The sequence below is a fragment of the Cynocephalus volans genome, chromosome 14, assembly GCF_027409185.1.
Source record: "Cynocephalus volans isolate mCynVol1 chromosome 14, mCynVol1.pri, whole genome shotgun sequence".
NCBI classification, from domain to species: domain Eukaryota; kingdom Metazoa; phylum Chordata; class Mammalia; order Dermoptera; family Cynocephalidae; genus Cynocephalus; species Cynocephalus volans.
The window spans coordinates 82,647,003-82,658,838 of record NC_084473.1 but is presented as its reverse complement, the minus strand read 5'-3'; the positions used below and the strand labels follow the sequence as shown (position 1 = coordinate 82,658,838).

At 46.7% G+C, this 11,836-nt stretch overlaps 1 protein-coding gene across 3 annotated transcripts in view; it reads left to right on the top strand.

The window, feature by feature from the left end:
* Positions 1 to 6,891: 6,891 nt before the first annotated feature.
* The window catches only part of REEP1 (receptor accessory protein 1), a 115,535-nt gene continuing 110,590 nt past the window's right edge, over positions 6,892 to 11,836 (top strand). For all 3 annotated transcript variants that reach the window (XM_063078322.1, XM_063078320.1, XM_063078321.1), the window contains exon 1: positions 6,892 to 6,998. In XM_063078322.1, the coding sequence (XP_062934392.1) occupies positions 6,967 to 6,998 (32 nt within the window). In that variant the 5' untranslated portion in view covers positions 6,892 to 6,966. The remainder of the gene's footprint in view (positions 6,999 to 11,836) is intronic.

Below are 11,836 nucleotides of genomic sequence, written 5' to 3'. Positions count from 1 at the left end.
TTTACACAATGGAATACAACTCATTGATTAAAATGCCAATGTAAAGAAATGTGCAAGATCTACTTGGAGAAAAATTTAAATTCTATTAAGGACATAAAAGCAAATTTGAATAAATGACAACAATTATCCTATTCTTGGATAGGAAGGCAAATATTGGAATGATGGCAATTCTCACTAAATTAATCTAAAAATTTAACCTCATCCCAATTATCAATAACAATCAGAATTTTTCAAAATGAGATAATATTATTCTAAAGTCTTATGAACATATAAATGGCAAGAATAACCAGAAAAATTCTAAAAAGAAATGAAGAGACTATCCTTACTGAATAGTAAAGTACATTATAAAAAGCTACAGTAATTTAAACTGCTTGGTAATAACTCATAAGTGGATGTACAGAACAGAATAGCGTCCAGAAATAGTCCCTGACATAATAAGGGACAGATTATATGATAGAGATGGCCTTTTAAATTAAGGGAGAAAACGGTGGCTTGTCAATGGTGTTAGGATGACCAGCTAACCCACACCAAAATAAATTTCAGATATACTATAAAATAAAAGGTATGAAATTAAAATTAAAACCAGAAACAGAAAAGCAAAAAACATGCCGGGAATTTTTCACTTAAAATTTTCAAAAATAAAGAAGTATGTAATTTTAGTATAGGAAAGGCCTATACAAGCAAAGTACAAATCTCACAATTCATAAAATTTACATAAATATGACTACATAAAATTTTAAATACTTTGAAAAGAAAAAATACTGTGAATAGTCTGAAGAAAAAAATGACAAACTGGGAAAGACGTTTCAATGTGGATGACACACAAAGGCTTATTTCTCAATATATAAAATGTTTAAAAGGAACCAATAAGAGGATGACCAATAAAAACATGGTTATCCCCAACTACAGAGTTTCACATAACACATCATAGAGAAATATATTTTTTAAATGCTTTACTTAGCCTTATTGAGGTATAATTTACATACAACAAAATCTGCCAATTTTAAGTGTGAAGTTGGATGAGTTTTGACAAATGTATATGGTTAGTAATTACCACCACAATCAAGATCTAAAATTTTTCATCACCCAAAATAGTTCCCTCTTGCCCTTTTGTGGTCAGTCTTCTTCCTTCACCCCTGACTTTTGGGAACCACTGATGTCCTTTTGGTTACTATGGTTTTGTCATATAAATGGAATTACATAGTATGAGTCTTGTATCAGGCGTCTTATACTTAGCATTATGCTTTTGAGATTCATCCATATTGTTGCAAGTGTCAGTAGTTTATTGCTCTTTATTCCATTGCAAGGATATGCCACAATTTGTTTATCACCAGTTGATGAACATTTGCGTTGTTTCCAGTATGGGGCCTGCTGTGGTATGAATGTCCCCCCAAGTCCATGTTGGAACTTAATCCCCAGTATGGTATTTGAAAGGTTGGTCCTTTACGAGGTGATTGAATTGTAAGAACTGTGCTGTCATGAATGGATTAATCCATTCAAGGGGTAATGGGTTAATGGTTTAATGGGTTATCATGGGTGTGGAGTGGTGGCTTTATTAAGAGAGCAAGTGAGCCCATAAAAACATTCTTGCCATTCTCTTCATGTGATAAACTGCATCACCCAGGAGCCCTGCAGAGAGTTCCCACCAAGAAGAAGGCCCTCACCAGATGCGCCCCCTGGACCTGGGACTTCCCAGCCTCCAAAACTGTAAGAAACAAATTTCATTTTCTTATAAATCACCCAGTTTCAGTTATTCCATTGTCAGTGATGGAGAACAGACTAATACGGGGCCATTATGAATAAAGCTGCTATGAACAAATCTGTGTGGACATGTGTTTTTATTTCTCTTGGGTGAATATCCAAGGAGTGGAATTTCTAAGTCGTGTATAAGGGTATATTTAATTTTAAAAGAAACTGCCAGACCATTTTGCCAAAGTGGTTGTACCCTTTTGCGTTCCCACTAGCAGTGTATGAGGGTTCCAGTTGCTTCACATCCTTGCCAGAACATGGCATGGTCAGTCTTTTTAACGTTAGCCACATTTAACTGGTGTGTTGCGCTATCTTATTGTGCTTTCAATTTGTATTTCCCTGGTGATTAACGATGTTGAGCATCTTTTCATGTACTTTTTGTTTTGTCATTTGTATTTGCGTGTGTGTGAAATATTTGTTCAGATATTTTATAATTTAGGGTTCTTCTCTGCTTATTTCATCATTTCTGTCATTTCTTGGTCTGTTTCTATTGATTTATTTTTCATCTACTTGTGAGTCATGTTCTTTGCATGCCTGATCATTTTTGTTTGCAGTTGGACATTGTGAATTTTACCTTATTGGGTGTTAGATTTTTTAAGAGTGTTTGACTTTTTTCCTTCAGTACAGTTAAGTTACTTGGATCAGTTTGATCCTTTTGAGGCTTGATTTTAAGCTTCATTAAGACACTCTAGATCAGTGTTCAGTTTAGGGCTAATTTAGCCCTACTACTAAGATGATACCCTTCTGCCTTGGATTGAGTGTTCCCCCAAAACTTAATTCACACTGTAACTGATCAGCGTGGGAAATCCTATTCTGGTAATTGAAAGGCGGAGCCTTGAAGAGGTGATTAGATTGTAGGACTGTGCAGTAGTGAATGGATTAATAATGGTGGTCAGGGGTGTGGTTCTGAGGGCTTTAAAAGGAGAGTGAATGAAGAGTTTGGCCTCTCGCTCTCTCTGCACCACCATTTTCGCAATGTGATACTCTGCTGTCACTGTCACCACCACCAAGACCTTCACCAGATGTGTTTCCTGGTTTTTGGACTTCCTAGCTTCTGAAACTGTAAGCAATAAATTTTGTTTTTGTTGCAGATAGATCTACCATATGACCCAGCTATCCCACTGCTGGGAATATACCCAGAGGAATGGAAATCATCAAGTCGAAGGTATACCTGTTCCCCAATGTTCATTGCAGCACTCTTTACAATAGCCAAGAGTTGGAACCAGCCCAAATGTCCATCATCAGATGAGTGGATACGGAAAATGTGGTACATCTATACAATGGAATACTACTCAGCTATAAAAACGAATGAAATACTGCCATTTGCAACAACATGGATGGACCTCGAGAGAATTATATTAAGTGAAACGAGTCAGGCACAGAAAGAGAAATACCACATGTTCTCACTTATTGGTGGGAGCTAAAAATAAATAAATAAATTCACACACACACACACACACACACACACACAAAAAAAAAAAAAAAAAAAAAAAAAAAAAAACCGGGGGGCAGGGGGAAGAAGATATAACAACCACAATTACTTGAAGTTGGGGGGGAAGGGGGGAGGGAGGAGGGAGGGAGGTTTTGGTAAGGGGCAACAATAATCAACCACAATGTATATCGACAAAATAAAAGTTAAAATAAATAAATAAATAAATTTTGTTTTCTTACAAGCCACCCAGTTCCAGGTATTTTGTTATAAGCAACAGAAATGGACTAATACACCTTCTGAGGACTCTATCCAAATTCTTTGTATGTAAGAATTCTCTCTGTTTAGGTCGCTCTGTGAAGACAAACTACTCGCAGTCCTGTGTGAGCTCCAGGAATTGTTTGGCATATTGCTTTCTGGTAGTTCTGCCCCTGGCCTCATGGACACTAGGTGACTCCTGTAGACCTCGGCAGTTCTCTCTCTCTACGCAGCTCCCTCCTCTCTGATACTCTGCTCCACAAATTCTAGTCTCTTCAGCTTCCTGAACTCTGATACCTGTCTCCTGTATTCTGTGAAATTGCTGGGCTCTGTTTGGGTTCTCCATCCCTGCAGTGATGCCTGGAAACTGTTTCGAGACAGTACCTGGGACAATTATAAGACCCACCTTATTTGTTTCTCCTCTCATGCTTATCACAGTCCTGTACTGTCTGTTGTCCTATACTTGAAAATATGTTTCATATTTTTTTTCTGGTTTTCTAGTTGTTTACAATGGGAGCTCATTTCCCATGGCAGTTAATGCTTCATGGATGAGAGTGGAAGTCACTTTCTCCTATTTAATTTAATATATACCAGGGGAGAACTTCAGCCTTACTTATGTCTGATGATGACCTATGAACCAATCAAGGTAGTGAGGACGTGGGAGACAAATCACAGTTTTTAACGTTGGAGTGTGGGAAGAATTGTTCCCCATTTAAACATGGAGAGCTCTCCCCAGAAGACAGGGAAAGGGTGTGGGGCAAAAACAGTTGAGGCATCCACTATAATGGCAGTTCCTATGAAAAAGAACTTTAAGTGAACCAGCTGATAGAGGCTGTAGGACTCCATTGTCTAAAGCCTGAGTCCATTCCCTGGCTCCATGTTTTCCAGAGTCAAGAACAAACCAGAGGTGGCCCAGATGGAGAGATACAATACCCGTAACAGTTGCACTGAAAGAGATGGACTGCAGTTAAAAAAGTAACTTTTTTCTCTCCCCCATCTTTCCCCTCCTCTGCCCATCCAAGCTAGCTCTGTGGAACAAATCCTTTTCCATCCCTTCAGTGATGCCTGAGATTGGTCTCCCTAGTTTTCTGGTCCTCTTCAGATAGCAAAAAGATCTTCAGACATTTTAACCCCATGAATAGTTTCATTTTGGTAATTAAAATGCCCAGTTCCATGCAATAGTCAAACCTGAGAATTCCAGAGTTCAGTCAAACCTAGAGCTTACTCACATGGGACATGCTCCAGGAGACAAACAGCATGTGATCAGTTTCTCCTCTCCTTTCCCCCAAGAGGATCTCTTTGAATCACTATATTCCACCCCTCCACCCCTCCAGATGGCAAACAGCACCTTCTGACCTCACCAGGCAGTGTGGGGGAAGGGCGTGGGTGGAGGGGAGGGGAGAGCTCAGAAGGGTCCTTCTTGCTGGGTGCTGTCCTGATCTGGCTTTGGTGGTCTCTCTGCCTAGTGGGGAGTCCAAGCTTTTTCCTGTGGGACATTATTTTAACCATATTCCCTTGAGTGAGGTGTGGTGAGGCCAGACACAGGTCAAGAGAGAGAAACTGGAAAACGTTTTATTGTTTTGTTATACTCACAGTTCCCTGGGGAAAAGACAGCACATCACCCAGGGCCATTCAGGGAAAACATGGGGTCAGTCACAAAGCAGAGACAGAGAGGGGAACTATGGGCAAACACCTTCATCACTGTTTCTGAGGGAAGGAAAGGGTGACGCAGGACAAGCAGGTTTAGGATTGGCAAATTTGAATAATTCAACTGGACTCTGGGATGTAGGGGCTGTCTCTGGTTGACCGGTACCTGGCCCTGGGGTGATTAGGGTGGGTGTCTAGTGGCTGATAAGAGAGTGCTTGAGGGTGTGGGGTTAACATGTCTGCTCAAGAAGGGGAACTATCCATTGGAAGGTATTACATTTCTGGCCTCTTTCTGCCAAGGTCTGAGGTCGCCTTGCCTCTGTTAGGAAGCCCTCTAGGGTGGGATTCTTTTCGCTCTCTCCTGTGCCTCTCACATCTGACACTGAATTATACATGACACGAGTATCATCAGCAAAGGAGAACACAGCACTGAGAAAGCACCATGGAGGCCCTAAGCTATTGGAGGGCAGAGAAAGCGGCAGCAGAGCGGAGGATTAGAGGACAAAGGTATTCTGGTGCAACAGAATAATGTCATTAGGGTGAGCAGAGTGAGACACTTGGCTGGTGTGCAAAATTTAAGGAGCCACCATAGAATTCAGTAACCAGGATTAATAAAGTTTAATATAATGTTTTTTAAAATACATAAAAATGTTTTATATTGGCTGCACAATTTCCCTTTTGCCTAAGATTCCATCATGGCTCAGCAGGGCACTGGAGCTATCTACGTAACAGCTCCTAGCTGGCCCTCTAGTCAGACTGACCCCTAGACACTTCCACACAGAATGCTGGAGTGGCCCCCAGAGAAAGGCCTTCCTTAGGAAGTACCCCTTCTGGGCCGAGCCCGTGGTGCACTCGGGAGAGTGCGGCGCTGGGAGCGCAGCGACGCTCCGGCCGCGGTTCGGATCCTATATAGGAATGGTCGGTGCACTCACTGGCTGGGTGCCGGTCACGAAAAAGACAAAAAAAAAAAAAGGGCCAGCCTGTGGCTCACTCGGGAGAGTGTGGTGCTGATAACACCAAGGCCACGGGTTCAGATTCTATATAGGGATGGCTGGTTAGCTCACTGGCTGAGCGTGGTGCTGACGACACCAAGTCAAGGGTTGAGATCCCCTTATTGGTCATCTTTAAAAAAAAAAAAAAGGAAGTACCCCTTCTGCCAAGCCTTGAAGGAGCTGAATCAAATCAAGGCGGGAGGTGAGGCATGGAGTGCAATAAGGACAGCACAGATCTAAGTCCAAGATGCCTGGAGTGAAAGATCTAGAGGGACACTTAGGGAATGGTGGTGGCGATGAGGTTGCAGGCAGGGACCATGACCTTGTAGAATTGTCAGTAGGGACATAAGTGCCCAGGTTTGTTTCCTATGCCGTATGGGGGACAGATTGAAGAAGTCAGGCTGGACACAGGGAAGTCTCTTATGAGGCCAGCGCATTACCCGAACGAGGGATGGCAACCCGTCTAGACAGGTGCAGATGGATTCCCAAGGTCCACGTCCGGACCTCAGTCCCTCCACTCGAACACTGAGGGCGAGGCGGCGCCCAGTTTTCGGTCCTGCGTACTGGGCACCGCAGGGTTCCATGCGAGTGGCCGGCGCACCAGGGCGCGCGGAGGACCCGCCCGATGCAGCCGGGGGCCGGGGCGAGCGGGGCGGGGCGGGCCCGGCTACAGCCCTGCCCGGCTCGCCGCCCAATCGCCGCGGGCCCGCCGAGCCCCGGGGGGCTGGGGCCGCCGCCGCCGGAACGTGCCGCGGCTGCGCCGACGCGCGAGCGCCGGGCAGGGCTGCGGGCGCGCTCAGTCGGTGGCGGCGGCCGTTCGCGGACGGTCGTGCCGGGAGCGCCGCAGCCGCCCGCAGCCCCGCCGCGCCGTCCCGGCCGCGCCCGCCCGCCATGGTGTCATGGATCATCTCCAGGCTGGTGGTGTAAGTGGCCTTCCTCCCCGCGTCCCTCCTGCCGCCCCTTCCCCGCCGCCGGCCCCCGGGCTGCGCGCCCCTGCAGCGCCCGGCCCCGGGCGCTCGGCTATTAATACCCGGCGGCCGCTAATTTTAGCAGGTACAGTAGCTGCCGAGGACGCCTGCGAGCCGGCGGGCGGGAGGCCGGCGCAGGACGCGGCTGCTGCCCGGGGGCCGGGCCCGGGCGCCGGGGACCTGCGGGCGGCGCCGAGGGGGCTGGGGCGCGCCGGGGGCTCCGCTGGGGGCTGCGTCGCGCCGCGCCCCGGACGCTTTGTTCCCGGGTCGGTCGGATTTGCAGAGGCCCGTTTATGGGCGCGCCCCGAAGCCACGCTTTTGTCAGGTGGAAATGACAGCCCAGACGAGTCAGGGGCGCTGCCTGGAGGGGTCAGCGCGGAGACGGGTGGAGAGATGGAGGCGGGGCTCCCGGGGAGGTCGAAAAATGCTCCTTTTTGGGTTTCTCAAATCGACAGCGGCAAGGGCAGGTGGGACATAGGAGGACGTGTATGAATGTTGGAGCAGATGCCTGGCGTCCCCCAGGTCTGATTCTTTTTGCAGGGGTCTGAGAGACAGGGGCAGGCATCTCCAGGAATGCAAGGGAAATTTCCAAGTGACAGACAGCCACCCTGAGGGTGGCGATGACACCTCCCGGGCTTTGCGGGAGAGCGCAGAGTCATCTGGGGTGAGGCCTGTGTAAAGTCATTGGGGTGGGCGTGGGGGACGTTTTTCTCTTTCAAGCCCCGCGGCCAGTAGACATTTGAAGAGCTTCTTCTTTCATGGATTTCTGCTCCTTTGGAGGTAGACATGGCTGTTCCAGTCTCTCTCCTTCCCTAACCATCCTTGCCTGGGTCAGGACAGATTTGCCACATGTTCGGGGGAGCCAGGGCTGAAATGGGTGAGGGGAGTCCAGGGTGGGGGAGCCGCGAGCTTTTTCTTTGTCTAGGAAAGAGGGGCTCTGGACTCTCGCTGATTGTGCACCATCACTCCCCACGTTTTGAAACGTCTCCCATCTCCTTCCCTTCACTGATTTTCAGAGAATCAGTCGGGCAGCCTTCTGAAGTCCTCAGCATTGTCTCCAGCCACCATTCTGGGCTTTCCTCCCAAAGCAGTGTCTGTGCCTCTCAGCACCCCCCCCCCCCATTCCATGAAGGCCTCTCCACAGCTGTAGCTGACTGCTGGGGGTCTGTGCTGGACCTTGAGGTGGCATGTTGAATATTTAGAAGATTTCTGCGGGCAGAGCTGGCATGAATAATACAGGGAGGCTGCTGGCACGCCTTGCCCTGCCTCATGCCTGACCAAAGCTTGTCTTGCCTTCAGGGTGGCATTTTTCTCTCTGGAAGTAGTCCCGTGATCTTTGAATCTGCCAGTAGCTTCTTGGGGGCGCTAGGGTAGGGTGGGAGAGTTTAGTTGGCCTGGTTGGTGGGCTCTCTGTATAGGTCCTACTGGGCTGGGAGTGAGGGCTTCTGTCCCGGGTCATGTGACCATCTTCAGTTTTCTTAGCAAGCCCCGCCCCTTTCTATGCCAGGCAGCTGATGGGGGTGGAGAAGAGAGGCATATATTTGGAAGGGGTCTAAGGGATTTGCTGTTACTTTTTAAAATAACCACACTCCCCAGAACTGAGACTTCAGAGAACTTAAATGACCATGAGAATTGCCCTTCAGGTCAGCCCAGGACCCTTTGTCCCAAGGGAGAGTTGGTGGGATTTGGGGATGTTATTCCCACTGTCAACTCCAAAAGGTCAGGGATACCACTCTCTCCCCAATCCCTGATCCCCTATATAAACCCAATGTAAGTGTACCAGTTATGAATTATTGACACCACTTTTAATAAATACCTGTTCCACGTAATCAATACCTGTTCGTTATAGGAAAATTAGAAAACATAGACTGAAAATCATCCACATTATCAAAACACAGTGAAAGTAATGATCATTTTGGAGGGGGGATATTCTTTAAGAAATATTTTCCTATTCATATATGGACATATACTTATGTTTAAAATTCAAGGAAATTATCAATTTATCCTAATATCTCACATTCCTAGAGGAACATCTTATCAAGGAGGAGGAAGACTGTGTTTGGAATCAGAAAACCCTTGGTTCAAATCCCAGTTCTACCTCTCGCCAACACATCCCAGTTCACAACTCAGATCACAACAAATCCTAGTTCACAGCTAGTTAACCTCATGTTGCTGTTGCAAAGATTTCAATGACACACGATATGTAAATGACCAGGCACCACGGAGGGCATTAAATCAATGATGATTCCTCCTTCAGTTCTCCCCTGTGAGAAGATATAAGAGCTCTGGAAGGGGCTCTCAGACTTAATCTATTCTTGTTTTCAAACTGGGTTCCCTGAGGGCCACCCAGCCTGAGCAGGTGGGCTCTGGGTTCCCCAGCCCCGACTCAGCACAGACAGCTCCCCTTTTGTTTGTTTTAGATATTGGGGTTATACATAAAATACAATTTGGAAAATATATGGGTTTTGCTACTAATAAAAACCACTGATCCAGTCTTCCCCCGTCATCTGTAAAATTACAGAGAGAATGTGCGTTGCCCAAGAATACAAGATGAGCTGGTGAAGAAAACAGGCTCTGGAATTTTAGTCCATTTCCCTCTCTACCTTCGCTCACCCTGGCAGTTGTACTAAATTCATCTCTTTCAGGCTCCCAAGAACTCTGGTGTGGCAGCATCCTATGGTTTTGTCCGTAAGTCCTGTTTCCTGCAAGTAGTCTGGTTTGTAAGCTTCTGTCACATCAAAGAACATTTAAGGAAGACCTATCACTGTGTTCTGAGGATGGAGAGGGAATGTCTTCCTGCCTTTGTGGTCCCAGCCATCCAACCATAGGCATAAGACAAGCTGATGGCATTCAGGGATAGCCAGCGTTTGTGGATATCTCTGCCGCCACCAGCTGTGAGCATTTTGAGGGCAGCGATTGTGGCTTATTTCCCTCTCCAACCCCTCACCTCCCTCCAAAGGCCCTTTTTTGAAGTGTCTGGCACCTGAGTACACTCAGTAGAGGTTGGTTATGTTGAAGGAGATCAGAGGCCCCGGAGAAGCAGGGAAGCCGGCCAATGCTGTCCCTGGGGATGGAGGTCCCTGGGCATCAGGACAGGCTTATGCCCACTGGGCAAAGATCTTAGAGTGAGGACCAGTTGAGATACTTCTTTCTTGTCAGTTGTCTTCCTCCTAACTCCCTTGGCTCAGCCTCAGAAAGAGAGAGATAATCAGTGCAGTAGCAACGTTGACCTTGTTAGAACCTGCTTGATATCTGCATGGGACATGGGGGCTCATTCAGAACTTGCCTGCTTGTCTCTTTTAAAATATTTTGTTTTCTGTATAAACAACTCAAGGCCTAGGCCTTGAGTTTCAAACTGAGGAGAATATGTTCACGTGCACCCTGTTGCAAGAGGGTCACAGAGGTCGCTCTGTGACTTCGTGGGAGAATGTGCCATTTTGAAGCATTTGTTCCAAAGAGCAGGTGTTGACCTCATTGTCTCTGGAAAGAATTTTGGCCAAGGCCCAGAATTTTGGCTGAATGGATCCAGTTTCCCACCCCCCACGGGATTAGTAGACCCAAACCCCAGTTCACTGGGAAGGCAGAAGTCTTAATTCAACATAATTTTCTGAGTTACTGATGGTTAAGCAGAAAAAAAACTTACTTCCACATTGAATATCTTTTTTAAATGTTACTTTTTAGAGAGTACAGTGGGATGATCAAGACCAAACTTAGTTTGGTGGCTGAAGATCTGGCTAAGTGCCAGGACTGGGATTTGGAGCACGAAGTCTGTTCGTCCTGGGTCAGGGATGTAAACGTAGAGAACACTGGAAGGAATGTGCATTGTCCTCAAGATGTTCCCCAACAGTTGCAAAATAAATGAGGGGAAAAAAAAAAAGACCATAAACCCTTAAACATAAGCTTGATTTTCTTTGGGGCCAGCTTTTAAAAAGTGGAATGCAGGAAAATGATCCAGTTAATAGTGGGTTCAAGTTGGTTGACGATTGCTTTCCTGGCACTGTGGTGTGGTACAGTTGCCCTGTGAGAGGAAAGATGTTGGGCTGGAAGTCAGCACTCTTGTGTTCTAGTCCCAGCATTGGTCTGACCCACTGTAAGGGTCCTAAGGGCAACTCTCACCGACCTGAGGCCCCAGCTCCCTGTCTGAGAGACCAGGATGTTAGCCAGCATCACCTTGGAGGTCCCAGTAGCTCCAAGAGTCCATGTTCCTCAAGGTCCCTTCCTTCCTCAGATGGCCTTTGTGCATCATGTTTATTTATAAACAGAAGGAGTATCCTCAAGGAAGTGAAAAATACCAGCTTACATTTCGCTGCTGTTCAGCTGCCCTATTTCTTTGTTTACTAATCCCGCCTGCCTGCTGGTAAGTAGCTTTTGTGCACTTCTCCCCACTGTGTCTTATTTGAGGTTAGCTGACAAATGAGGGTCTCACCTGGTTATTACTGGGTCAGTCCCTCCTTCCTTCTGAAATGAGCTATCTTCTTTGGCGGGTATATTATTTGGGGGGAGGAAGAGCCCCGGGAGGAATGAAGGAGGGGGAATGAGGCTTTCTTTAGGCCCCTAGTGAGGCTGTCATTTTGCAGTGTGTGTGTGTGTGTGTGTGTGTGTGTGTGTGTGTGTGTGTGTGTTTCCAGGGGTGTTCAAGAGTCAAGGGGAAGAGGGAGACTTGGCAGTGTAGTAGCCATAGCACATGGCACCTCTAGAATTTCACTGCCAGGAATGAGCCACACACATGCCCAACTGGTCACCAGGATTCTTACTCTGTGGGAGTTTTTCTGAGCACCAAAAAGAGCCAAGGG